Source organism: Pseudorca crassidens, chromosome 12 (assembly GCF_039906515.1).
Source record: "Pseudorca crassidens isolate mPseCra1 chromosome 12, mPseCra1.hap1, whole genome shotgun sequence".
NCBI lineage: Eukaryota > Metazoa > Chordata > Mammalia > Artiodactyla > Delphinidae > Pseudorca > Pseudorca crassidens.
This window is the reverse complement of record NC_090307.1, coordinates 59,276,909-59,303,658: the sequence shown is the minus strand read 5'-3', so window position 1 is coordinate 59,303,658 and position 26,750 is coordinate 59,276,909. Positions and strand designations below refer to the sequence as shown.

The 26,750-nt window shown below is 43.6% G+C and overlaps 1 protein-coding gene across 23 annotated transcripts in view; it reads left to right on the top strand.

The window, feature by feature from the left end:
- EPB41L3 (erythrocyte membrane protein band 4.1 like 3) overlaps positions 1–26,750 on the top strand; it is a 210,676-nt gene that overhangs the window by 126,278 nt on the left and 57,648 nt on the right. For all 23 annotated transcript variants that reach the window (XM_067699634.1, XM_067699636.1, XM_067699633.1 and 20 more), the window contains one exon: positions 1,574–1,771. In XM_067699634.1, coding sequence (XP_067555735.1) covers positions 1,574–1,771 — 198 coding nt within the window. The remainder of the gene's footprint in view (positions 1–1,573; positions 1,772–26,750) is intronic.

Below are 26,750 nucleotides of genomic sequence, written 5' to 3'. Positions count from 1 at the left end.
CTCCCCCCTGGTTATCTCAGTTGTCTCAGAACTCTTCCGAGTCCTCTGGACCTCAGCTTACTGATTTACAGAACGAAGAGATCAGAAAAGATAATTTTCTAAGATTCTTCCACTCTCAGATTCTCTCATTCACGCCGGGTGCCCAGTTATGTTCGAGGTAGAATGAAGTGTGCTTTGGTATCTCGTGATGATTAAAGTGTGGGCTTTGGCTGGATCTGAATTCCAGTTGACTAGTTTGGTGACCTTGAGAAAGCTGCAACTCTCAATATGGTCTTACTCTCCAGCCCATGAACTTTAGCCACCAGGGTGGTGGTATATTCATGAGAGAGGAAATTTCGTGCTTATGTAAGGGGCCCAAACTGAGTTTCAAAACATATCTTCCTTTGGACTTTCAGAGTGTATTTGCAGACCATGGAAGCATGGAAGCTGTGGTCTGGCCCTTGGGTTGAATGTGCGTTGACGGTCATTTAATACATAGAAAAAGGGCAGAAAAAGAGTTGTTGGAGGGGAGTGCACAGGGAGACTGCCAAGGGGACTGACTGAGGGGAGGACTTTATTGTTCATAGGATGTCCTCTGCAGTTCTGAGTCTAGCTTGGACTGGACTGTTGTGATTTGAAAGCAGATTAAAGCTTTTGGACAGGTTTGATCTGTTCTTATACTAGCTCATTACAGTGAAGGGGGAAGCAGACTTAAGGGATTACTTTGTAGTGAATTTCAGTGCTGCTGGCTACATTGAATTGAGTTAGAGCTAAATCAAATATTTTAACAGTTGTAAAATTACTGAGAAGATTAATACTTGAATCTATGTACGCCTTACAATTTATAAGATACCTGGTGTGTTTATGGGACAGTTATGGGTCATGGAATAAAGGAGGATCCAGTGAATGAAAGAAGCAGAATACATTAGGTTAAATCTTAGATGCTTTATTTGTTTTTAAGGCTTATACTACCCAGTGCCTTTTTTTCCCCCCAATTGAAGTATAAATGCTGTGTTAGTTTCAGGTGTACAGCAAAGTGATTCACTTATACATATATATACATATTCCTTTTCCGACTCTTTTCCATTATAGGTTGCTATAGATAATATAGTTCCCTGTGCCATGCAGTAGGTCCTTGTTTACCTGTTTTATGTATAGTAGTGTATCTTCGTTAATCCCAAACTCCTAATCTGTCCTTCTACCACCCTTTCCCCTCCAGTAACCATAAGTCCTCTCACTGTGTCTGTGGAAGCCGATGCCTTTTAGAAAGTCAGGAGCCCACTTTTGTACCCGCCTTTGCTTAGTGGAACCTTGGTGGCATTTGCTAAGAGCTTAGCACTGCTAATGTAAATCCTTGAGTCAAACTGAAATAAGGCCCTATGGGTACTTTTAAACTGCAGGAGTTACTTAAGTGTAACTGTTAGCGTTCTAAGTATTTGTATATGTATATCCATTCCTAATATCCTAATTCAGACATCCCTCATCCTTTAGGAAATAGGAAAGCCTGTTTCTAAAGTGTGCTGTTATTGCCTGAGCAATGCAATATTTATTTCCTGTCTTGCAGTGAAAACTGTCCATTGTTTGCTCTTCGCAGGTCACTGACAAGGACCAGGAGTTTGGCGCCGGACCTGCCAAACAGCCCGAATATCAGCAATTTGAAGACGATAAACTTTCCCAGAAATCATCTAGCAGCAAACTATCTCGATCTCCATTAAAGATTGTCAAAAAGCCTAAAAGCATGCAGTGCAAAGTGATACTTCTGGATGGATCAGAATATACCTGCGATGTAGAGGTAAATGTATATTTTAAAACTTTTTTTTGTCCCAGATATTGAGAGCTGGGAAATATTGCTGTAAAGCATACAAGATGCCTCTTTGTTTTTCCAGAACTCTGGAAAATTACTCAGACCCAGTTTCTAAACACAAAATTATTTCCGAAGTCTCTCACAGAGGATCAAATTACTGAAAATACTTATAAAGTCCCCAAAATGTTACAATCGAGAGAAAAATGTGGTGTTTAAAAAAAAAAAAAAAGAAGAAGAAGAAGAAGAAATCTCTAATACTTTCCATGGTAGGAAAGACATTTTGGAGGCCTTAGAAATCAAGTGTTCTTTAATATCTTGACTATGAGCTAACATTTAAATGAATTTTACCTTTTCTGTTTGCGTAACTTACGGCCAAGTTGTTAATTTGTAGAAACTTGGAGATTTCTGTATACAGGAGCGGTAGGATGATTTGAACTGTGAATGTCCTTTTCTTGCTTGGAGAATGGGTAGTTTTTAAAATGCACGTGGTGGTGGGCATTGCAGCTCGAGTGTAGAGGGGTGTGCTCCTCTGTGTTTCTTTGTAAAGAAAACAAAAATTCTTCTGAGAGAAGGGGCAGGTGAGTGACTCTTGTCAGAGATGTTTGGCCAGACCAAGTTAACAAGTGAGAGCGACACAGGCTGTTGAGAGTGGCGGCAGTGGATGGTTGCTGAGCTCCCAGGTATCACGGGGACACAGGCCAGGTGTGAACTCTGGCCGGAGAACCAGGTCTGCCCTGTCCACCACCTACCGCGTCTTTTTCCCCCAGCTGGGAGGGAGCATCTTGCTCTTTCTGCAAGTTGATTCCATTTCAGATTGAATATTTTCATTCAGAGAGCTACTCTCCCGCCTCCATCCCCTTGCCCTTGGTCCTACATGGGCATCGCACATCCCTCTGTGCCAGCCCCGCCCACCACATGCCTCCAATGGTCCCCTCTTCTGCCCGGGGTGCTGAGAGTCTGCTGGCTCCGCAGCCAGCGTACATCTGTGTGTGGTCATGCATTTCCTTTTCTCTTTTCTCAAGACACAGCCAGCAGTAAGCCCACCTGATCCCACATGGTCCACGTTCATTTGTCTCCTCTTTCTCTGCCTGCAGCCCCCGTTTCATTCCTTATAGTTTGCATAATGCACTCGTGCACCAGTGCTTTTCTTGGAACAGAAGATTCAAATCCATTTCACGTTGATAACGTGATTTAGGGTGGGGGTGGGTTATCAAATTATTACAGATTGCAGGGACGTAGAAAAAAAGTTTTAGATAAACTCTTAGATCAAAAGAGATTCAGTCTACCATATATTAATTTAGAGAATTTTTGTTATCCTATAACCTGACAAATATTAGTGGGTTACTACAGGGAATAAAATATGCGTTCTAAGGTTTGCAGTGCACAGGTCCATTTCTTGCATTTCGCTGGCTCTGATTTTGGCTAATTTCTTAGCCCAAGGTGTTCGATTATTGATTTAGATGTTTATTCTGGAAATGAGAAGATCCAATAATCTACTTTTACCTGGGTTTTACTATGAAGCTTAAAGCACTTCTGTAACCTTTAGCGAGGTTGCATTTTTCCAGTGTGGATCTCCCTTCCGGAAAAATTCATCGAAGTCAAGAGGAGCTTTTTTCCTTAACTTGGAGGCAAGTCTTTCTACCGATTGTATTTATGTAATGGGATAAATAGGGTTCCCTGGCAGTCCTCTGGTCACGACTACCAGAGTTTTCTAAAGAACAGTCTAGAAGAAAGTTGATAGTGTTTCCTGTAGGGAGAATAAATGCCTCAGGGCTGACCCCAGTGCACGTCATGCTGATCCTTTTGCTAAATTTATTTTATATCCCGTGCTGCAGAGTCATTCCAGCTAATCTGTGTTTTTCAGTACAGCATTTTTGGTTTGTAATTAACTCTGGGTACCATTCAGTGTTACTTTTAACGTCACTGTGAAGACTGTGAGTGGCATGGCAATGTTGGTCAGCTATTTTCTTTTATAATAAGGTATTTTTATGAATTGGACAGATTCTTAAGAGTAACTTTTTTTCTGGGACACACAAATCCTTGTCAGCAGAATATTCTCAGTGTCACAGCAGAAGAAGGTGTGGCCGCTACTGACATCCTGACAGCCATGGAGAAGATGGAGATGCTAAAGTGAAATGGGTTTGTCTGTCACCTACTAGCTGGATAAGAAAAATGGGTCGTGAATCGGTGACGTGGTTCTCAAGGTGGCAATGAGATGCTAGTTGAAAAAGCAGATTCAAAATGCTGGACTTCCCTGGTGGCGCAGTGGTTAAGAATCCGCCTGCCAATGCAGGGGACATGGGTTCAATCCCTGGGCCGGGAAGATCCCACATGCCGTGGAGCAACTAAGCCCGTGTGCCACAACTACTGAGCCTGCGCTCTAGAGCCCACGAGCCACAACTGTTGAGCCCGCGTGCCGCAACTACTGAAGCCCGTGCGCCTAGGGCCCGTGCTCCACAACCAGAGAAGCCACTGCAATGAGAAGCCCGCACACTGCAACGAAGAGTAGCCCCTGCTTGCTGCAACTAGAGAAAACCCGCACGCAGCAACGAAGACCCAACGCACCAAAAAAAAACCAAAACAAAACAAAAACAAAATGCCTCTGCTTTTAGATACAAACTATGAAAAGTAAAGCTTTGCTGGCGAGGTACACGGGGTCTAGCAGGTAAACAGAGGTTGAAAAACATTGTCCTAGAGAAGGTGTCCTTCAGCCTTTACTCTCCTCAAAACTGAGCTGTTAACTGAATCTTGGGTGAAGGCACAGCACACACGCAAAAACAGCTCGACAACTTTTTTAAGTGATAAGGGCTTTAGAAGCAAGGAACAGCCCATGTGTCAGAACCCAGGTTTCTTAAATGGATGGTGTGGACACTGAAGCAAAGTAGCAAGATAACATTTAGCAGGAGGGGAGGTAAAACTTCTCTCTGTTTTTAAAGATCAAGTGCAAAACAGAAATAGGTTTGGAGGAAGGGCCAGGCAGACTTAGTAACAGTTCGGGTGAAACTCAACTTTGGGTTTCAGGTGATTACAAACCCAGCAGGAACCAGCAGTGCAGTGTGGCTGTCAGGAATGTTCTGGAAATCACAGGCTGCTTCCAGGGAGTGTAGTGTCTAGTTTGTGGAAGGCAGTGAGTAGTCCCCGTTCCACTGCTGGGAGGTCCCATTTGTGTAATTCACACGTGGTACACATGCTCCAGAGCCGCCAGACTGGGGAGTGATTTCCAGGAACTTCTTGAATCTTCTGAACCTCATTTTCCTCACCAGGAAAATAGGGGTGAAATAAGGCATTGTTGGGAAGATGAAAGCAGATAACTGATGTACACTCTCTGGGATGTAGCAGATTATTGATAAATGGTACCAGTTTAACAACGATAATAGTAGTGAACTCCGACTTAAGCTTATTCAGCAGAGAATTACAGGATGGTGAGTAGTTTGAAACCTTCCCATGCGAAATGATTCGAGAAAGAATGTGTTGAAGATGGAAAAAAGGTTAGGAGGAGACAGGATAGCTACTTCCAGTTACTTGGAAGGGTTGTCATTGAACGTCATAACATTTTTTAACGTATAGGAAGTAAAACTTAGGAAGAAGTTACAGGAAGTCAGATTTTAAATAAGCAGAAAAAGAATGTTTTAAAGTGGTCATTGTCAACCTCGTGATGATGTGTGCTCTGCTGTTGGGATTCCAGCAGAAAGCACAGGTGCATCTCTGGTAACCAGCAGCTCCTGGGTGTAATCTCAGACCCAGTGGCTTCTCATACCCCTTCCTGCTCTAAGATCCCGGAGAGAAGAGGCACCAAGCTCTGAACGAAGAAGCAGGATGGCCTCCAAGACCCCTGCCCCCAACACGTGCGGTTGTGAATTACGAACAGGATGCAGGAGACAATAACAGGCATAACGTTTGTTGCATTGAATAAGGCATCAAAAAAGGCATTTTATTTTAATGAACTCTCTATGCCTAGCTGTTATTCCCCTGTGGCTTATTTTATGCCTTCATTATAGTTCTCTTTTCTTTTGAAAGCACAAGGTAGCATTTCCCCTTGCCCAGCAGTGCTACAGCGGTAGAAAGCCAGGACCCTGAAAAGCAAGACACAAGAAGCAGTTGCTTTCTGAGAGCAGTGACTGGACACTGATTAAGTCTGCAATTCCCGCCCCCGGTGTTCTGATGGGAGGACCTTACCGATTGTCCTGGAGTTTTCGAATTTCCCTCTAGCAATAGGCTTAGATCATTGCGGCATTCGGTGTTTTTCCATTTGAGAGATGTTTTTCCTCAGTAATTTTTTTTCAAACTCTTAGTCTTGATTATCTAAAATATAAAAAGATCTTGCAGGACTTTCCTGGTGGCACAGTGGTTAAGAATCCGCCTGCCAATGCAGGGGACACGGGTTCAAGCCCTGGTCCGGGAAGATCCCACATGCCTCAGAGCAACTAAGCCCGTGTGCCACAACTACTGAGCCTGCGCCCTAGATCCCACGAGCCACAACTACTGAAACCCGCGTGCCACAACTACTGAAGCCCTTGAGCCTAGAGCCCGTACACTGCAACAAGAGAAGCCACCGCAATGAGAGAAGCCCCCGCAATGAGAGAAGCCCGCACACCACAACAAAGAGTAGCCCCTACTCGCCTCAACTTAGAGAAAGCCCGCGCACGGCAATGAAGACCCAACGCAGCCAAAAATAAATAAAATTAATTAATTAATTAAAAAAAGAAAAAAGATCTAACTATGAGTAAAATACAAGAAAGGGTCTTAACAATAAGTAATTTGATATACACGTTTGGGCAACGTTTGCAGCTCCCGGATTGTCACATACGCCAGCATAATCGCTAATACTGCTGTTCCCTTCTTGTCATTTTTACTGGACCATTAGAAAATGCAGGCTACTTCCTATGGCCAGTTTGTCATCATCATTGCTGTTTATTTCTTGAACATGAATTTTAAAAGAGAAAATAAAAGTACCCCCTTCACAGCAGCAGTGGAAGCAGTGCTTACCATGTTTATTTCACGTTTATTTCAATCCCATTACTTCTGGGTTCCTGGACTCATCTGAGTCTGATTAGAGTATGATGAATTTCCTGATGACCATCCAGTTAGAAATGTTTCATTCATATCTAGTCTGATATGGTTTTAGGAAAATAAGTCAGGATTTGAAGTTCGAGTCCATATTTCCTAATATAGGTGTGCAGCTGCACATAGGAACATTTTAAGCCATTTTGGGGCGTAGTTTGGTTTGTTCTCCGTACGAAACCTCACCGGTGGAGGAGGCTTGAGCATAACTGCAAAAGAGACGGAAGGTGGACCGGGTGTTTCTCACAAGGTTCCACCCTGTTTCTCTGTGTGCGGGGACCTGGGCGCTCTCTCCTGAGCCCCGCACGTTGCCGTTGTAGTAGTGAGCGAGACTCAGTGCTTCTGAACCCCAGGCGACCCCACGTGGGCCTGGAACTCCAGGGAAATGCCAGTGACTCAGCCACGCTGGAGAGACCCTTGCATCCAGATTGGGGCAAATCTGAAAGCTACTCAAGTGCAGCAGTAAAACCTTAAAAGCCTGTCCCACCCCCTCCCTCAGGTTTGGCTGTGTCCAGAGGCCTGCTGGTTGATGGGCTCCATGACTGAGTACCATTCAGATCCTGCCGGAATCGGAGAAACGGTGGCGTTCACTCCAAAAAGCACTTCTGGATGCCACCCAGAGATGCTCCCAAGGGGCCAGAGAGAAGGGAGTTTATGGCACTCCGTCCCCTAAATGTGCTTGTGTCACCTTTTGACTACTGGTCAGGGAGGGACTGTTTAAAAAATCTCTAAATGCTGTGCCTTGCCCGTGATGCAATTGGCGTTTCAAGTCATACTTCTGTTTCAGGTATTCCACTAACTGGGATTTGGTTGGAGAAACAAAATCAGTGTCTGAGTTTTCCAGCTTCTCTAGGTTACATGATTAAAATGCCTTATGATCCCTTCAGAAGTTCTTGACTAGACAGCAAATAGAATTGCCATAATCCAGAAAGTTGACTAGAACACCTATTGCCTTTCATGGATTATAAGAAATAGTAATTGTAAAAAATTCAAAATAAGAATTTTTGTTGTTATTGCAAGTATTGTTCTTTCAACAACTACATAAGTCAGAGGTTTTGATTCTGTGTAATTGTATAAATTACGATTTAACCTCTCAGTGGGTCTGCGCTCAACTTTATGTCTTTACTACACCAGACCGTCTGCCACGTGCTGTAACCGAGTGGCCCGGTCCTGCAGCAGCAGCTTTCCTGCGAAGATCAGGGGCCCCGGGGACGCCCGACCATGGCAGGGCTTTAATTAACTCGGTTCCCTTGTGTGATGACTCTTTGGTGCAACCATAGGAACAGTTACACACAAGGACAGTTAACAGGCACCTGCTTATTTACCTGACATAGTCAATGTTCAGCCTTCCCAAGGTGTTCAGATATGACCTCGTGAAGGTTTGATTAAGAAAAACAAACCCTTTTACTAAAATTGTTAAAACTTTTCTCCTGGTTTTCATTTTCAAAAAGTAACAGACTGATAATCCCTCATGAGTGCAGGCATGGTCTAGTAAACACTCTACATAGTATGAAGGTTAAAAACAAGTATAAGGGGCTTCCCTGGTGGCGCAGTGGTTGAGAGTCCGCCTGCCGATGCAGGGGACACGGGTTCGTGCCCTGGTCCGGGAGGATCCCATGTGCCGCGGGGCGGCTGGGCCCGTGAGCCATGGCCGCTGAGCCTGTGCGTCCGGAGCCTGTGCTTCGCAATGGGAGAGGCCACAACAGTGAGAGGCCCACGTGCCGCAAAAAAACCACAAGTATATTTGTCGAGAAATAAAACTAGTAAAACCCTGAGGCATATCACATACCGTGGGTTATGTTTTGGAAGCTGAGTGAATTTGAACCTGAGTGCGCACTGGGGTGATTGTTTATCAAAGGTAATAATCCCTGGGGGGTTCTTTTTGACTTCACTCTCAGTTGTCAAATGGAGTGAAGGCCCGATGGGAGATTTGTTTTCCAGGTGTTAATATTTCTGACATGCAGTGCCGAAACCCCAGGTTTGCTTTTTCACTCTGCTGTTCCCTTAACTCTTGACTGTCTCGTTGTATTTTCCAACTACTTTGTGTTGCTGATTTGATGAAATGAACTTCCGTGCTCTGCGTTCAGGCAGAGGGGCTTCGTAAGCGAAATGTGCATGCATAGTTTTACCTGTTCCAGTGTGCAGTGTCTTATTTATCTTTGTCCTTCGTATAACATGGTGGTTGACTTTCACATAGTAGGTATTCATTACCTATTTGGTGAAGAAAGCAATCTTCCAGGTTTAAGAATAATCCAAGTCTTCTAGTTCTCACCATCGTGTGATTGAACTTTGAGGTTTTACTTGGTATTTTTATATCTAGTTGACTTGCTTAAAATTTGCCTCCTTCAGCATCTTCCCCCTCTGAGAGTTTTCACATGTGCTCTAGAAAAAAATCTTTTAACTTCCTTTACTCTGTGGCCTTAGGCGATGATGGATCAGCCACTGACACCTTCCCCTGGGCTCAGCGGAGGAGGGTCCCGCGCTCTCGTGGCTGCTTCTCCAGAAATACGTCCCCTTAGCACACCTGGGTTCAGGCTTAACTTGAGGTTTGGGGAAAGAGCATATAAAAGACAGAATTACCTGTTAGTGTGTGGAAATGTAACAGATTTCCGTATATTAGTTTTGTGTCCAGCAACTTGACCAAATTCACTGATGAGCTTTAGTAGTTGTCTGGTGGCGTCTTTAGGATTTTCTGTCTGTAGCATCATGTCATCTGCACTCAGTGACAGTTTTATTTCTTCTTTTCCTATTTGGATTCCTTTTATTTCTTTTTCTTCTCTCATTGCTGTGGCTAGGACTTCCAAAACTATGTTGAATAAACGTGGCAAGAGTAGGCATCCTTGTTTTGTTCCTGATCTTTGGGGGAAAAAAAAAGAATACGTGTTACTCCAAGTGCTATTCTTAGGTGCGAAGGACCGAAACCCTGCTCCTGAGTTCCTAATCAGCGTCATCCTGCCTGGCACCATTCTGTTTCACATGCCAGGTGCCAGCTCGTGTCCACTCTAACTCAGCCATAGCCCCAGAAGCAAGGGAAGTTCTTCCCTGCTTTAGTCCAAGGCATTTCTCATTCCCCAGCTTGTTGGACGGCAGCCGATCCCTCATATAGCGACCACAGCCTCGCAGTCACACAGGGCCAAGCCGGACAGGAGTCTCTGCCACCAGTGAGCTTCTTCAGCCTTCTTCCTAGAACTGGACCTTTATTACAGCTTCCAAAAATCTCTTAAGGTGTTGTCTCCACCAGGCACCTCATTCAAATCTCTGTATTTTCTTGAGGACGTTGATCAATTTGTACGTGGCAGGCACCGAAATAGTTTTTAACAAGGGAGCACTTCATTCAAGTTTTAATTATGATTTGTCTTAACGAACCTTCTTTTTTCTTGTTTACAACAGTTCCAGTCCCTAGAACTGACATCACACAGTGTACAAAAGATGCCAAGGAGTTTTACCAATTTTGCAGAGGCTTTGATATAAAGTATTTCTTGAGGGCCTGTTACGTTCCAGGCACTGAAAACCAAGAGAGACAAAGACTTCAAGCTTAGATAGGGCAGTGTCTTCCTCATAGGGTCCACAGTCTTAGGTCTGGAAGGGACATTGGAGATAACTTTGTCTCCTACCTCATTTCACTGAAGAAGAAATAGGCCCAGAGCAGTTCATGGTGTGCCAGAGGACACACAGCCCAGAAAGGGCCGAGAAGGGCTAGAACCCACATCTGCTACCCTCTGCTCCAGAACGCTCTTTACTGGGGGCATCACAACATCCAAAGTCTGTAGCAGCAGACAGAACAAACCGAAATATAGTATTTACTGCCAGCGTGGACTTGTGAAATAGTAGGACACAAAGAGAAATAGAAGGAGAAAGATCCGCTTTTCAAATTATTTAATAATGTATTTAACTATCTACTTTAGTTTTAATTCTGTGAGCATTTGACATCAAATGGACCAGTTTTTCTAAATTTTGTGATGAAACTTTCAAGTTCTACTTTATGTTTTTATATTATGCATGTAGTTTGGGGGTAAGGAGAAGGAAGTGAGGCCACACTGGGCTTCCTCTTCTGTTCACTTTCTCATCTCCTTTCCTTCTCCCCCGCTTCACCCCTACATCCTTCTCTCTCCTCCCCTCCCCTCTGCTGGCAGCCGGAAGCAGACACGCTAAAGGGGCTCTCCTTTTAATAAATGGGGCAACTTGACTCTGGCCTGAAGTGGTGTAATTAGGCCTCCTCCCTGGAAACAAAAGGGCCCTGAGGTTACGGGCAGATCTTATCCAGGAGACAGATTGAGTCAGTAGAAAGGATGTTACCTTCTCAAGGCTTCTTAAACCTAATTTCGCAAAAAGATTGCCAAGGCTTTGCTTTCGGCTGTACTATCATGAAATAAGATACTCTGTGAGATACATGCACCCTTATGTTCATAGAAGTGCTGTTTACGACAGCCAAGACATGGAAACAACCTAAGTGTCCATTGACAGATGAAGGGATAAAGAAGATGTGGTATTTATATACAAAGGAATACTTACTCAGCCATAAAAAAAATGAAATGATGCCATTTGCAGCAACATGGATGGACCTAGAGATTATCCTACTAAGTGAAGCAAGTCAGACGAAGACAAATATCGTATAATATCACTTATTTGTGGAATCTAAAAAAAAATGATACAAATGAACATTTACAAAGCAGAGAGAGAATCACAGACATAGAAAACAAACTTATGGTTACCAAAGGGGAAAGAGGGGAGGGATAAATTAGGGGTTTGGGATTAAAATATACGCACTGCTGTATATAAAATAGATAACCAACAAGGACCTACTGTTTAGCACGGTGAACTATATTCAATATCTTGTAATAATCTATAATGGAAAAGAACCTGGAAAAGAATATATATGTTTATATGTGTGTGTGTGTGTGTGCGCGCGTGTGTGTGTGTGTGTGTATACACGTAACTGAATCACTTTGCTGTACACTAGAAATTAACACAACACTGTATGTAAATCAGCTATACTTCAATTAAAAAAATAAAAAAGATACTCTATGAAGAGTAGAAAAACAATAATATTTTGAGTAAGAAGGGGAAGACAGCTGGGGAGGTATGATGCAGAAGCTTTTCAAAGTGGGGAAGGGAGCAGAGTTCCAGGCTCGACTCCCCTCGCTGCCTTGACACAGGATGACTTGCAGCAAGTTGTACGGCTGTTACACCATCCTGCTCAGAGTCTGAACTGGGCCCATAGTCTCCATGCCTTCTGGAGAGAAGCAGTTTTCACCAGTGATGTTTTTTTTCTAGTTTTCCTGATCAATTGCCACTTCATTTCATAATTACAGCATTTCCCCCGTGAAAGACAGGTTGTAATTTTCAAGATAATAGCATCTCCCTTTAGTTAGCATTTAAATAGATGCCTTTCTTTTCACAGACGTGGTCTTGGCTCTGCAGGAAGTTTAGGAAGAAGACCACTGGTATCGGCTACAAGATGGGAAAATCATTTCAAAGTTAGTTAATAACCTGAGAAGATCTCTACATGGTGGATCATCTCTTGAATTTGATATTACCTTTTTTATCGTTGTTACCTTCAGTTTCAGAGGCGGGTGTCTTTGACCTTGTCTCAAAATTCCACCGCCTACGAACAGCGCCCATGACCTCTTTGACTACAGAGCTGAAGTCTTGTAGAATCACAGGTTCTTAGGGTCGGAGGAGGGCGTGAACTCTAGTTCAGTCCTGCAAAATATGTACATGGTGTGTGTGTACACACACATTCCAACAAAATACAGAGGTAGTTTCAGGAAGCCTGGAGGACAGTGTGATGTTGAGGCCCTGTTATAGGGACACGGTGAAATAGCTACAGAGAACCAGCTTGCACACACTTACTGGCATCCACGCACCAGCTGATCTGGTCTAAAAGGGAAGCGCACACAGGCAGCAGTTAGCGTCAGGATTTAGCTGCCACCGACGCCTTATGATCCAGCGTCTCATTGGCACAAGAAAGGTGGTGAATACGGACTTCTTAGTTTGAAAAATGTTGTAACTTAAAAGGAGATATTCAACTGCACTCATGAATACCTTTTGTGGTATTCCTATGATCATGTTAATGTCTATAGCAAAGGAAGAAGGGAAAATCCATCCTAGTGATATTTCAGCCCAGTCGTCCTGCTGTTTGGATATGGCAAATAAATAATAGGAGATGGGGAAGTCAATGAGGAAATACGGAGAGGGAAAAGCTCTGCTAAAATGTTACCTAGTGAAACTGAAGAGCTTCCTTCCCTGCTTTTTTGTTAGTAACACATATGCCATGCCTGACATTTATTGGCCATAAACTAATAAATTACCTTGGCTAGTCTGGGCACTTATTTCGAGGCTAATAGTGTATTAGCTTTAAATGCAAGCTTCCTTTGGGGATATCGATACATGGAAAAGGTATTATTAATCATTCTTGCCAAGGTTTTATATTTTCCTTCTATTTACTGATTCTCTCAAGGTTTCTGTACCAGACAGACATGCTCAGATCATCTATAGTTGCTCCAGTAAACAGAGGGCCATTTAAAAATTCAAAATTAATTTAAAATTGGATACAGCTGTGTCAAATTTCTAACTTTCTTAAATAACTGGGGACTTGTGCTAAGACACTTGTTCTGTCAGTTTCTTTTTAAATTTTTATTGAAATATTGTTGCTTTATAATGTGTTAGTTTCAGGCATACAACAAAGTGATTCACTTATACATATATTGATATATATGTATATACTTTTTTAGATTCTTTTCCATTATAGATTATTACAACATATTGAATGTAGCTCGCTGTGCTATACAGTAGGTCCTTGCCCTGTCAGTTTTTATGCTGCAGTGCTCGAAATATGCTGCACTGCTCGAAATATGTCCATGAAAGAATAGTGGAAATGTTGAACTCTAATTTTAGTTTTAATCCCTTCATCCAGCAGTGGAACCGGCATGTAGTGTTTTAGTAAAAAGGATCACTCACACCCAGGCTTTTACAAATGTGTTTATGAAACTCATAATGTACAGGTGTCTTAATAATTGAATATATATCAAGGTATCACGAATCAAAGCAGACCAGAGAGTTGTTGTACAGTAGAATACGTTTTCTCAGTTGACTCTCTAAAAAAGTGAATTAAAAAAAAATTTTTTTTAATTTATTTCTTTTATTTATTTATTTTTGGCTGTGTTGGGTCTTTGTTGCTGCGCGTGGGCTTTCTCTAGTTGCAGCGAGCGGGGCCTACTCTTCATTGAGGTGCACAGGCTTCTTACTGTGGTGGCTTCTCGTCGCGGAGCATGGGCTCTAGGCGCGCGGGCTTCAGTAGTTGTGTCACGTGGGCTCAGTAGTTGTGGCTTGTGGGCTCTAGAGTGCAGGCTCAGTAGTCGTGGCGCACAGGCTTAGCTGCTCTGCGGCATGTGGGATCCTCCCGGACCAGGGCTCGAACCCGTGTCTCCTGCATTGGCAGGCAGGTTCTTAAGCACTGTGCCACCAGAATTGCGCCCAAGAATTGAATTTTGAGCCTAAGAATATTAAACTGTGGGAGGCGGTATGTGATAGTAGCGCCAGCCTGGGTGGCATCTTGGTTTGCCATTTGTTTGTAATGTAGGTCCCTGCTGGACCTACAGTGACTGGCTAATTTGAAAGGCTCGCTAACCTTATGGACCTTTCATGCTATAAAGCATTAAGGCCGATCCTTCTGGGCCTTGTCTCTAAGAATATAAATATAAAAGACTCTGTATAGAGAGTGGTAGGTTTTTAACATAGAAACAGAGTCATAGCTTCATACATTTTAAAGGCTTGCTTTTATCCTTCAATAGGTAAATGGATAAATAAACTGTGTTAGAACCCAGACAATGGAATAGTATTCATCGCTATAAAGAAATGAGCTATGAAGCCATAAAAAGATGCGGAGGAACCTTAAATGCATGTTGCTAAGTGAAAGAAGCCAATCTGAAAAAGGCTACATACTGTATGATGCCATCTACTCTGGGACATTCTGGAAAAGGCAAAACTATGGAGACAGGAAAAAGATGAGTGGTTGCCAGGGGTTGGGTCGGAGGTGGGAGGGATGGATTGGTTGAGCACAGAGGATGTTTCAGGCAGTGCAGATTCTCTGTAGGATACTGTCGATACAATGATGTTATTATACATTTGTCCATGCCCATAGAATGTACACCACCAAGGGTGAACTGTAATGCAGACTAGGAGCTTAGGGTGTGTTACGTGTCAGTGTAAGTTCATTAATGGTAATATATGTACCTGGTGGGGGACGTTGATGATGGGGGAGGCTGGGCACAGGTATATATGTGAGCCGGGGGTATGTGGGAAATCGCTGTACCTTCCCCTCAGTTTTGCTGCAAACCTAATAAAACTGCTCTAAAAATGTTAAGTCTTTTCAACAACAACAACAAAACCACAGGATCCTAGCCTCCACACTGTTTAGAGATTAACTCTTATCACCTAATAGTATATTAGACACTGGAAAGTATTTCTTAAGTGCAAGAAAGTGAATTTCATCTTGACTCTCCCTTTCTAGGGTTTTTTCCCCAACCTGGAAAGAATATTATCAGTGCTTCCATATCAGCTAATCATTCATCTGACAGTTCGGGAAATGCTGAATGATCGTATTAAATAGGAACAGGAGGTAACTGTGCTTGTGTTTTAAGATTTAACACCCATTTACCTAGAAGCTTGTTAGGACTAAGACACTGAGCTAGAAAACAGGAAATTTGCTTTTCTCACACTGTCCGGCTTACACCTGCTGAGATCAGACAGAAGATGCAGCTAAGGGTCTGTTGCTGTTGTGTCAGAAGCAGTAGGTGTTTAACAAGCCTGAATATATACTGAAAATAATTATACACACCCCCTTTCTGGCTTTCAGTGCTAGCTTCTTTTCCTGAGCGGACTCCCACTTCATGGTGAGTGAGGAGGCAGTGGTCCTTGGCTTCGGTGATGAACTCCTCGAGGTGTATAGGAAAGTATTAGAGAAGGGGTCTGACGAGGTCACACTGCTTTTCCTTCACGCTCGTTCCCTTCAGAAGTCCCTTAATGGTCTTTCTAGTTCCACTAAGCCTTGATTCTTTGTATTTTCCGGTTTCTTTCATAGCAACTCTGAGTAGTGTATTCGAAGAGGCTTCTTTACTATTCGGTTTTAAGTGTCTTATAAAGTGCAGGTCATCCTGTATTTGCCCTTGTGTAGCAAGTAGAGAATAGGGGAGTCTTTGACTCTTACCCTATTAGGAGTTTTGTGATGTGCTGGGTTTTAATAAAATAACTAGGGACACAATAGGAGCCACTCAGAAAAAGGGAAGAGTTGGAAATCTACTCAGCTCACTTCCATTTCATGCTGGGACGGATCCTCTGCTATTGTAGAGAGCTTTCTTGCCTGAAGAAATCGGGAGTGGCTGTTTGAAGCACGTTTCTTGGATTCTTCTTTCTTTTTTAGGATCTAGGTTTTGAAATAGGGCTGATGTATAAAAAGCATGACTCCAGAGCTTTAGCTGTCTGTAAATACTTCCTTACAAGCAAAGATTCCTCAACAGGGGTTCATGCTGTTAAAAATGGTGAGCACGTGTCCAATCACTTGTTGGCAGATAGATATTTATTATTAGAATATGTTGGCTGACTTTCCCTGCAGTGATATTTAAGTCAAGCGGCATTCCCTTATTTACTTATTTTTATATTTCCAGAATAATTCTAATTACACTCAGGATATTTACATAATTCTCTTTAGAATTTGGGCAGATAAGGAGATGTGAAAAGCACACAGGGAGAATTTGAAATGTCAGGAGCAGCTGAGGCTGGAAAGGAAGACCAAGGGCGCATGAGGGAGGATGGGCTTGACTTGCCAACAAGGTTGGGTATCGTTTGTATATGTTGGTTTTCTACTGCTGTGTGACAAATTACCATAAGCTTAGAGACGTAAAACAACACGTATTTATCACCTCACAGTTTTTGGCTAGTCCTCTGCCCAGGGTCTTATAGAGCAGAAATCATGTTGGGCACTGGTTACATCTTCGTCTGGAGGCTGGTCTAGGGAAAGATGCATCTTCATGCTTTTTGATGCTGTTGGTAGAATGTATTTCCTCCTGGTTGTAGGACTGAGGTCCCCACTGTCTTGGTGGCTGTCAGCTGGGGACCACTTGGGGCTCCTGAGTTGGCTGTCCGGTCTGTGAGTCTCCCTCCATCTTGGCAACAGAGAACCTCACTCACCTTAGAGCCCTCTACGTCAGGTCTCTCTGCCAACCCCACTTCTGCTATGAGCTGGAGAAAACTCTCCGCTTCTAAGGGCTCAGGCCCGATTAGGTCAGGACTACCTGGATAATGTCCCTATCACAAGGTCAGCTGTGCCAGCTAATGTAACCTCATCATTAGATTAAAGTAAGATCCACTCTATCCGCAGTCCCAGGGATCACGTGGGGCGTGTACACCAGGGAGAGGAGAAATCACAATAGGTGATGGGGTGCTTCTGAGGGGAGCTATTTGGCCATTTGTGTTTTGAAAACGTACTTCTACTAAAGTGGGACAGAGGGAAGAGAATGGATTTTAAAGAACTGTCTTGAAAATGAGCAAACTTGATTAATTGGATGGGTGAGCAGGGATGCCGGTAGTGGAAGAGACAGTAACTGATAATGGCGTCCACATTTACAGAATACAGTATAAGGAGAAGAGTTTGTGGGGGAAGATAGTGAATCTAATTTAAACCTATTGAACTTAGGGTGCTTGGAATATGAAAGTAGCAATCTGCTTTTGCAATTGGATACATTGTTTGGCCTTTGGAAGAGAAGTCAGGCTGGTAGGCTCTGTGGGAGCCAGTATCTCTCACACTAATTCACATGCACGAGTGAATGAGATCGTGCAGAGGGCCAGTGAATGAGTGCGAAGAGCATCAACAGCAGAGCTCTGGGCAACACTCATGCTTAGAGTTGGGGTGGGGAGTGTAGCCCAGCTTAGGAACCGGGCGTGCCTGACCCCCATGGGGACATTACAGCAGTGATTATGGTCGAGTGGGTCTCCTTCAAACAGATCCAAGAGAGAATCTACACAGGCCGGCGTTCCCAGTGTCACTTTCTAACTGCCATCCAGGCGTGGCGCTATTGAACGTAGAAAACAGGCGGCCGGGATTGCCGCAGGCGCTGTCCACCGAGAAGTAATTTAGCGTCGCTCATTGTGATGGATTCTCGTGCCACCCTTTTGTTTCTTTAGTTGGGCTTTTTGCTGTCTTTTGTACATTAGAATTTCAGTTATACAAAGTGTTAAGAACTGTAACATTAATATTTCCTGTAAGGAACGACTGATCCCTGTTTCTTGGAACAATGTAAGAAGGCTGTTAGGACGAATTTTACATTAGCGTGCTGTGTCATCGTGATCTTTAAGTAACTGTGAAGGGGATGGTGTATTCGGAAAGTTTTCTTGAACGTTTTAATCTCAGATTAGAAAAAAATACGCGCCCCCCTCACCCCCATACGTAGCCGCCCGCAGTTTTCCAGTTCGGGGGCTGTGGTCACGCCCTGCTGTTCATTCAGGAAATACCCCACCCTCCGCCTCCTTCGGGTCCGGGGCCGAGGGGCATCTAGTGCTGAGCCCCGGGTTCCCTCTCTCGACGGCCGAAAAGCCAAGGACCCTTTTTCTCTTCAATTTTGTGGGTTGTATTGACCAGCCAGAACACTTTCAAGTTTTTGTTTCTTCTAGAAGAGGTCACAGATTCTAAGTTATGGGATCTTTTTGTTGGAACACATCACACTTCCATCAAGAACATTAGCTTCCTATAACCTGGTGCGATTTCCCTTGTCAGATGACTATTGTGGGTATTTTATTTCTAGATAAATGGAATTTGGGTCTTCCGTTTGTTTCTCCTGCCAAGACCAATCTATTTTGTTGGTGTTGCCTAGTGACTGTTTCCTGCAGTTCGGGTCCAGGATGTCTCTACAAATGGCAATTTTAAATGGCCGGGTTAGGTATTAATTCATGAAAGGCTTTGATCAGTGGGGGTTTCTTCTCGTTGACAAACAAGACATCTTGGCTGTGTCGGACACGTGACAGACAGCTGTGTTTAGCTGGTATGCACATTTGGGGTCACTTTCTAATACGGGTGAAAGAAATTCTGATCTCGAAGTCATATTTACACTTCGAAATGCACCTCATTCGCCCCGCGGCTGCGTGTAAGCATGAGCGATGGTATGCGGATGTACAGCCAACACAAGAATTGGTTCTTAGGATGGTGTTTGGGAAACTGGAAGGAATAAAGAGACTTGTTATTTCTTATGGGATGCCATGGTGACGGCAAATAAAGTCACTGAAAGAGCCACCACGTTCTTTAGGGAGATGCCCCTATACTGAACTTGTAAAGCACACGGGATGGTTTTCAAGGATTACCCCAAGCAAAATGCTTCAGTTCATATCTCCAGTTATTCTTTTTTTTTTTTAAAAAAAAGGCACCATCGGGAATATCAGGTTTTGCTGAGCTTCCTTAATAGTCAAGAAGTCGTCGTCATAGGGGAAAAAACCCCGTCCAAATTGTAAAGGTACTTTGTTTCAGAAATAACATTTGATTTTAACTTGGGGCTTCTACGATGTATACCCAGCCATGTTCTCACGAGGATTTAAGGTGTTTTACAGAAATACACATAATATAATGAGAAGAAGATAAATAGGCAGAAAGCGGGGCCAAGAGAAAATGAGAGGAAGAAGCCAGAAAGAGATGAACCCACAGAACGTGTGTTCAGAGCGCTCGTCTCACAGCGTCCACACAGTAAAAGCACTCCACTTGCTGGCTAGAATTTTCACTCCGGGTTCCGCCGTTTGAGAGAAGCTCTCTGTCAGCTTCTTCTGGGAGATTAGGAATAGCCGTCAGGAAAGTCTCAGTGGTGGTCGATTCTCTCAGTCAGACCTTTAAGAAGCGCTAACTGGGCTTCCCTGGTGGCGCAGCGGTTGAGAATCCGCCTGCCAATTCAGGGGACACGGGTTCGAGCCCTGGTCCGGGAAGATCCCACATGCCACGGAGCAACTAGGCCCGTGAGCCACAGCTACTGAGCCTGCGCGTCTGGAGCCTGTGCTCCGCAACAAGAGAGGCCACGACAGTGAGAGGCCTGCGCACCGCGATGAAGAGTGGCCCCCGCTCGCCACAACTAGAGAAAGCCCACGCACAGAAACGAAGACCCAACACAGCCAAAAATAAATAAATAAATAAAATTTAAAAAAAGAAGCGCTAAGTAACGATTTGTTTGAGATGATGCTTCTCTTTAAGTATCCGAGATGTGCAGCTTTCTAAGTTGCCGGCTCAGTGGAGAACTATATTTTTTAACAGGAGAGCTAGGGATGCTACTGACATCTCAGAAGAGGTGAGGGCTTGATGAGAGCGTGTTCGCAGAAAGACTGTCACCCACCTTCTCCAAGGACGTGGCCACAAAAATGCCTGAGGGTGAGGTTAAGACACACCTCAAACATTTGGATCTAGGCCAGTGTGGACACAAAGGATGCCCAGGGCCCTGACACTGTGGACAGAGCAGGACTTCAATGATTTCAGCTCAGAAAAACTTTAAAGCTTGAGCAGTATAAGTTCCTCTGTACTCTTCAAGGTAACCTCACAGGAAAATCTGTGCCTAGGTGTGTGAATGAGTTCATTCCCCTTATAGGATTATTAACTGTAAGCCGTTAAATATTGTGACTCCTACGAAAATATTGACTTCAGTTTGAGAAAAGTTTTTAGGTGGCAGGACCAATTGCACGCTTAGTAGTTAACTCTCTAATCTGCTACTTAACCAGGCATTTTAAAAAGAATTTTTAAAGGAGAATCCAGGACGCATCCCAGTCCTATGCATGGAAGTGCTCTCCACGTTCATCAGACAGACTTACTGAGCAGGTGCAGGACTACTGATACCTGGGAGTTCAGGCTGATCTCATGCAGTTTAGTCACGGAAGGTCCTTAGAAACCATAACCCACCTTGGGTTTTTCTATTTCAGCGTGAGGGGTAGAGCGTGTATCAAATGAAAGTAATGGAGTGAAGCCCCAGCTCAGGACCATTCGCCCTTCAGGAGAAATTGAGAAATTTATCAGGAAGTTAACCTGCAACATTTGAGGTGGAATTTTAAAAGCTAATGGGTCTTAAATGTAAGGCCAGACACTATAAAACTCTTAGAGGAAAACATAGGCAGAACACTCTACGACATAAATCAAGACATAAAGCAAGATCCTTTTTGACCCACCTCCTAGAGAAATGGAAATAAAACCAAAAATAAACAAATGGGACCTAATGAAGCTTAAAAGCTTTTGCACAGCAAAGGAAACCATAAGCAAGAGGAAAAGACAACCCTCAGACTGGGAGAAAATATTTGCAAATGAAGCAACTGACAAAGGATTAATCTCCAAAATATACAAGCAGCTCATGCAGCTCAATATCAAAAAAACAAACAACCCGATCCAAAAATGGGCAGAAGACCTACATAGACATTTCTCCAAAGAAGATATACAGACTGCCAACAAACACATGAAAGAATGCTCAACATCACTAATCATTAGAGAAATGCAAATCAAAACTACAATGAGGTATCACCTCACACCAGTCAGAATGGCCATCATCAAAAACTCTACAAACAACAAATGCTGGAGAGGGTGTGGAGAAAAGGGAACCCTCTTGCACTGTTGGTGGGAATGTAAATTGATACAGCCACTATGGAGAACAGTATGGAGGTGCCTTAAAAAATTAAAAATAGAACTACCATATGACCCAGCAATCCTACTGCTGGGCATATACCCTGAGAAAACCATAATTCAAAGAGTCATGTACCCCAATATTCATTGCAGCTCTATTTACAATAGCCAGGACATGGAAGCAACCTAAGTGTCCATCAACAGATGAATGGATAAACATGTGGCACACATATACAATGGCATATTACTCAGACATAAAAAGAAACGAAATTAAGTTATTTGTAGTGAGGTGGATGGACCTAGAGTCTGTCATACAGAGCGAAGTAAGTCAGAAAGAGAAAAACAAATACCGTATGCTAACACATACATATGGAATCTAAAAAAAAAAAAATGGTTCTGAAGAACCTAGGGGCAGGACAGGAATAAAGACACAGACGTAGAGAATGGACTTGAGGACACGGGGAGGGGGAAGGGTAAGCTGGGACGAAATAAGAGAGTGGCATGGACATATATACACTACCAAATGTAAAATAGATAGCTAGTGGGAAGCAGCTGCATAGCACAGGGAGATCAGCTCGATGCTTTGCGACCACCTAGAGGGGTGGGATAGGGAGGGTGGGAGGGAGATGCAAGAGGGCGGGGATATGGGGATACACGTACGCATATAGCTGATTCACTTTGTTATACAGCAGAGACTAACACAACATTGTAAAGCAATTATACTCCAATAAAGATGTTTAAAAAAAAAAGCTAATAGGTCTACCACCTGCGGGGATGAAATATTGTCTTCTTGCAGAAATTAGGAAAAAATCCAACACTCTAGATCTGGCCAGAGCAGATTATACCCACGTGGTAGAAAAATATAAATAAACTGCTCCTGAATAAATTTCAAAGAACGTAGCAGTTTTTTGAAGAGCTTTGAAACAGGAAATAAACCCCAGATGCACTTATTTCGCTTGATTTTCTTTCCTGTTTCAAAAAATATTAATTTTGCTCTCTGCCAGGCTCAGAGGTACGTGTTGGGAATCCATTTGCAGGTAGAAACTGCTTACCTGAGAGGCTGGCATTACCATTACTCAAATTACAACACAAAGCAGCGTGAAATTGCCACCCTGACAAGTGCGATGCAGAAGATATAAAAACCCGTTCTCTGAGACCTGGTCCTGGATGTGGGGGGGGGGGGGGCAGAGTCCTGAGGAAGGGGTGCTTGAGGAGAGATCTGAAGGCTGGGCGGGTGGAAGGGTCCAGGGTGTGAAGGTGGCTTGTGCAGACTTTGGCAGGAGGAAGCCTAGGGAGAGGGGCTGGAGGAAGGTTGTGTGATGGAGTAGGGGGTCAGGGCAGGCCAGGGGGCACGGCGGTGGGAGCCAAAGAGGCAGGCGGGACCTCCCCCACCGTGATGATGGGGTCTGACCGCATCCTCAGTCTGGCTGTCTGTGCTCTCACTGCTGAGTCTGATAGCCAACTTCTGGTCTTCCCACATGGGTGTATTCTCACAAAGAGTTTTTGAATGTAAAGACAAAAGTGAAAGTACATTTGATAAAATCTCGGGGTCATCTCCTTTGAATTTCACTTGACATCCTCCTGAGCCCCCAAGATCGCAGGCGTCTTGCTGCCCTCAGTCCTTGTTAAGCCAGGAGGGAGCTGGCAGGACTGGCTTAGAGGCTCAACCTTCAGAGAAGGGGGAGCATCACTCAGGTCCCGAAGAACTTCCCAAAGTCCCTCAGCCCCGAACCTCCCAGTTCAGCTCTGAACACCGATAAGATCCAGGAAAGACAGTGGCATTCTTGTGAGCCCAAGAAAAATCAGAATAATCTGAGTGTGTCGTACTTTACTTTTTGCTTGAACAGAACGGTTTGAAGTTTTCCTGTCAGTGAAAGAACATTACAGCTGTTTGTTAGGGCAAAGGGCTGTACCTGCTGTGAAAGCCCTTTGTCTTCTGGATTCAGTTTGCCTAACCATTTCAGTTTTTTATGTGAGTGTTATTTACTGCCATTTGCTGATGCAGTTCATGCTTTAAAAGTAAATAACCACAAAGCTCAAAGAAATCACCATCTGAGATCCAGGAGTCAGCAGAGACCAACATTCCCAGCTCTTGGGACGGCTGCAGTGAGGGGACCTTGTGCTGACCCGAGGGGGCGAGTCTGCTCTGGTTCTAGAATGAGACCTGGGCCTCGCTTCTTCACAGGGCAGAGCAGGCTCCTCCCACCCCCACTCCCAGGTGTGGGAACTGCTGGGCCGATAGGATTAATGCTGGCTCTTCAGGATTGCGAGCTCAGGAGCTCAGGATGCCCCCGATAGAGACAGCGAGGTCCAAAAGCAATCCCAGCCTTGGACGTGTAGACCTGCTGGTACCCCAGGTGGTCCACGCCGGCTATTGCACGTGTCCGACAAAGCTGGAGAACATGTGAGTAGAATCAAAAAGTTAGATGATTACAAAGGCTTTTTCTCCCCAGCTACTGGATTTTAAATACTAATCCAAAAGATGATATGCTTTCAGTGAAGGCCAGACCGACCCTAAGTGTCATTGAAAGTGTCATCAGCTGTCCTATTTTTTTATTTATTTATGTTTTCATTATAGGTCTTTCATAGGTTTTACAATTATTTTAATTTAAAACCTCTATTTTAACTAGCGAAATGATAGAATTACATTTTTTAATTATGTGAGTAGTTTGCATGATAACCCTGAAATCCTTCCTCTGTGTGCTTACTCACAGCCTCGTCCTGTTAATAAGAGGAAACAGCTGATGGACACTGGTTCACTTAAGACTTATTTGTTTAAAGCACTTACTGTTATTATATGGTTTTGATCTTCAGTGCCTTATAGGACTGAAAAGTGGCCGTTCTACAAATCCATACTCGTTAAATGTATATCATTAAAAGTTGTGTTTTCACTGTCAACATTTGCATTGCCTACAGTGCTTTATTTGACCAAATGAGTTATAAACCACAATTTGGGTTTTGTTTGATTTTTTTTTGAGAATTGTCTTGGGAAGGAGAAATAAGTACTTCCTCTCCCAGGAAGAATTTCACAAGGTCCCACATCATTCTGAATTAGGCCCTGAGGTTCTTTTACAAGATTCAGGTTTAAGTCTGTCTCTTTCAAACATCCCTCTTCCCGAGGGCTTCCTTCTCTGCATTCGTTTGGCACACATTGGCTTAGTGACCTGAATCCTTAGCAGATTAACAGCAGGAAATGTTGTCTGCCCGCACGCTGCCAACATCTCATATGTGTGATGTGAAACTCTTTGTGAAAAAGCGAGCCCAATGTTTTTGCCAGGAAGAAGCACGCTTCACTGAAAAGCTATCATCTACCACGGTACATGGCTCTGGGCACAAAAGTCTGATTTCAAACAGAGGCTGAAATGGTGACAACAAATGAAGACAGGAACAGATTGTGGCTGAAAGAAAAAGGCATCTTTCTAAAAAAAGGCGGAGGGGCTTCACGTGCGCAAATGGACTCTTGCCGTGTATGTGCTAAAAGTATTTTTTCAGAGAATCTCTGTCAAACCTAGGTCGACTCTACTGCATTTGAACTCTGCCTACTTGTTTTGGTTGTGCTGCACGCCATGTCTATGATAATATGTAACTATCATGTTTTGGCCTAGGATGTACTAAAATGTGCCAGTATACCCAGTGCCTGCTGAAAACCATTTTGTTTGTGTTTGCAAAGGATAATTGAATGTACCCTTGGTTTACTGATAATAATAGTTTTTTCAACCGTTTCTCCCTTTTACCTGTACAGTGAGATTTATTTTTCACAAGAGACATGGGATGATTTCACTGCAGATGAAATAGGCATCAGTGGTATGTCAATCTCTATACCAGATTTCAGCATTAGAAAACCTAAGTGTATTGGGCTTCTTATGAAAAGGGCCTACTAATAATCGCCAGCATTTATTGGTTATCATTTCCCATGGGCTAGGCAATACGTATGCTTTCCTGTGTTTTATTTAATGCAACAATCCTATGAGTAAGGACCAATATTATTTCCATTTTTTAATGAAGGCAGTGAAGTTCAGAAAGGTTCAGTGACCGTCTCACCTCACAGCCAGCTAGTTGTAGAGCCAGGGTCCAGCATTGGGGTTGTCTGATGTGCCTCACTTAGAATAGAATGGTGGGAAAACCGACTTGAACTGGATAGGAATAATATCTTTAAAATTACATTTTGAAGATATTTAAATAATGCTAGATGAATTCTCAGTTTCTAGACAGTTGAGACATGGAAATAAATCACTGTTGTGGGACTTCCCTGGTGGCGCAGTGGTTGAGAGTCCACCTGCCGATGCAGGGGACACGGGTTCGTGCCCCGGTCCGGGAAGATCCCACATGCCGCGGAGCGGCTGGGCCCGTGAGCCATGGCCGCTGAGCCTGCGCGTCCGGAGCCTGTGCTCCGCAACGGGAGAGGCCACAATAGTGAGAGGCCCATGTACCGCAAAAAATAAATAAATAAATAAATCACTCTTGTGTTTAAAAACTTAGCAAGACCAGGAAGTGGTCCCAGGTTCATATTTTAACAGGCCACTTCAGATCTTTATTGCTAACTGAACTGAGTTTAAGAAAGTGACAGAATAATCATTGATTGACTTAATAATGTGAAAAGAACTATTATGGTTTTCTAAAAAGCTGATTGCTTGTGAATTTAAAGAAAGAGCTAGCAAGATATGTAACATCTAGGCAGAAAAATATCATCTCTGCTTCTCACATCAGCCCTCTGAATTCACTGCCCGGATCACGCTTGGGATTTAGTACATAGACTAGGTCCTGCCCCTCTGGGCATGGATCCTGGCAGTAGTGACGGGGATAATGGACTTCCTACTGTGCTTATTAAACTTGGCATTGAAAGTACACTTGAGACAGAAAGCCCCAAATGGAAGTAGATGCGCACAGGGCAGCTGGGGCCATATATTGCTTCTTAGACCTTCCTGGCCTCAGATCGCAAGTGTTTTTGGACTGTTGTCACAGACCAGACACCATCATCATCTTTTATTCCTCTTGGTATTTTCTAAGTGTAGATTTTTTTTTTTTTAATCCACCTAAATTTCAGGGCAGACTGTGTTAGAACGTTTTTCTATCTGACAGAGCAAAAAGAAGACCCAGGAAAAAATAACCTACACAGAGTCCAGGTGTCCGATTTAGGCTCAAGTTTAAGCTTAGCTAGTTTGCTGAGCTCTCCACGTGCTCCTATAACACCAGGCAAATTGCGTTGCCATCGTTTAGAAATGAAGAGAATTCCAGTTGACCTTGAGAAGTGAGGAGACTGGAAAAGCATTCAGTGTGGAA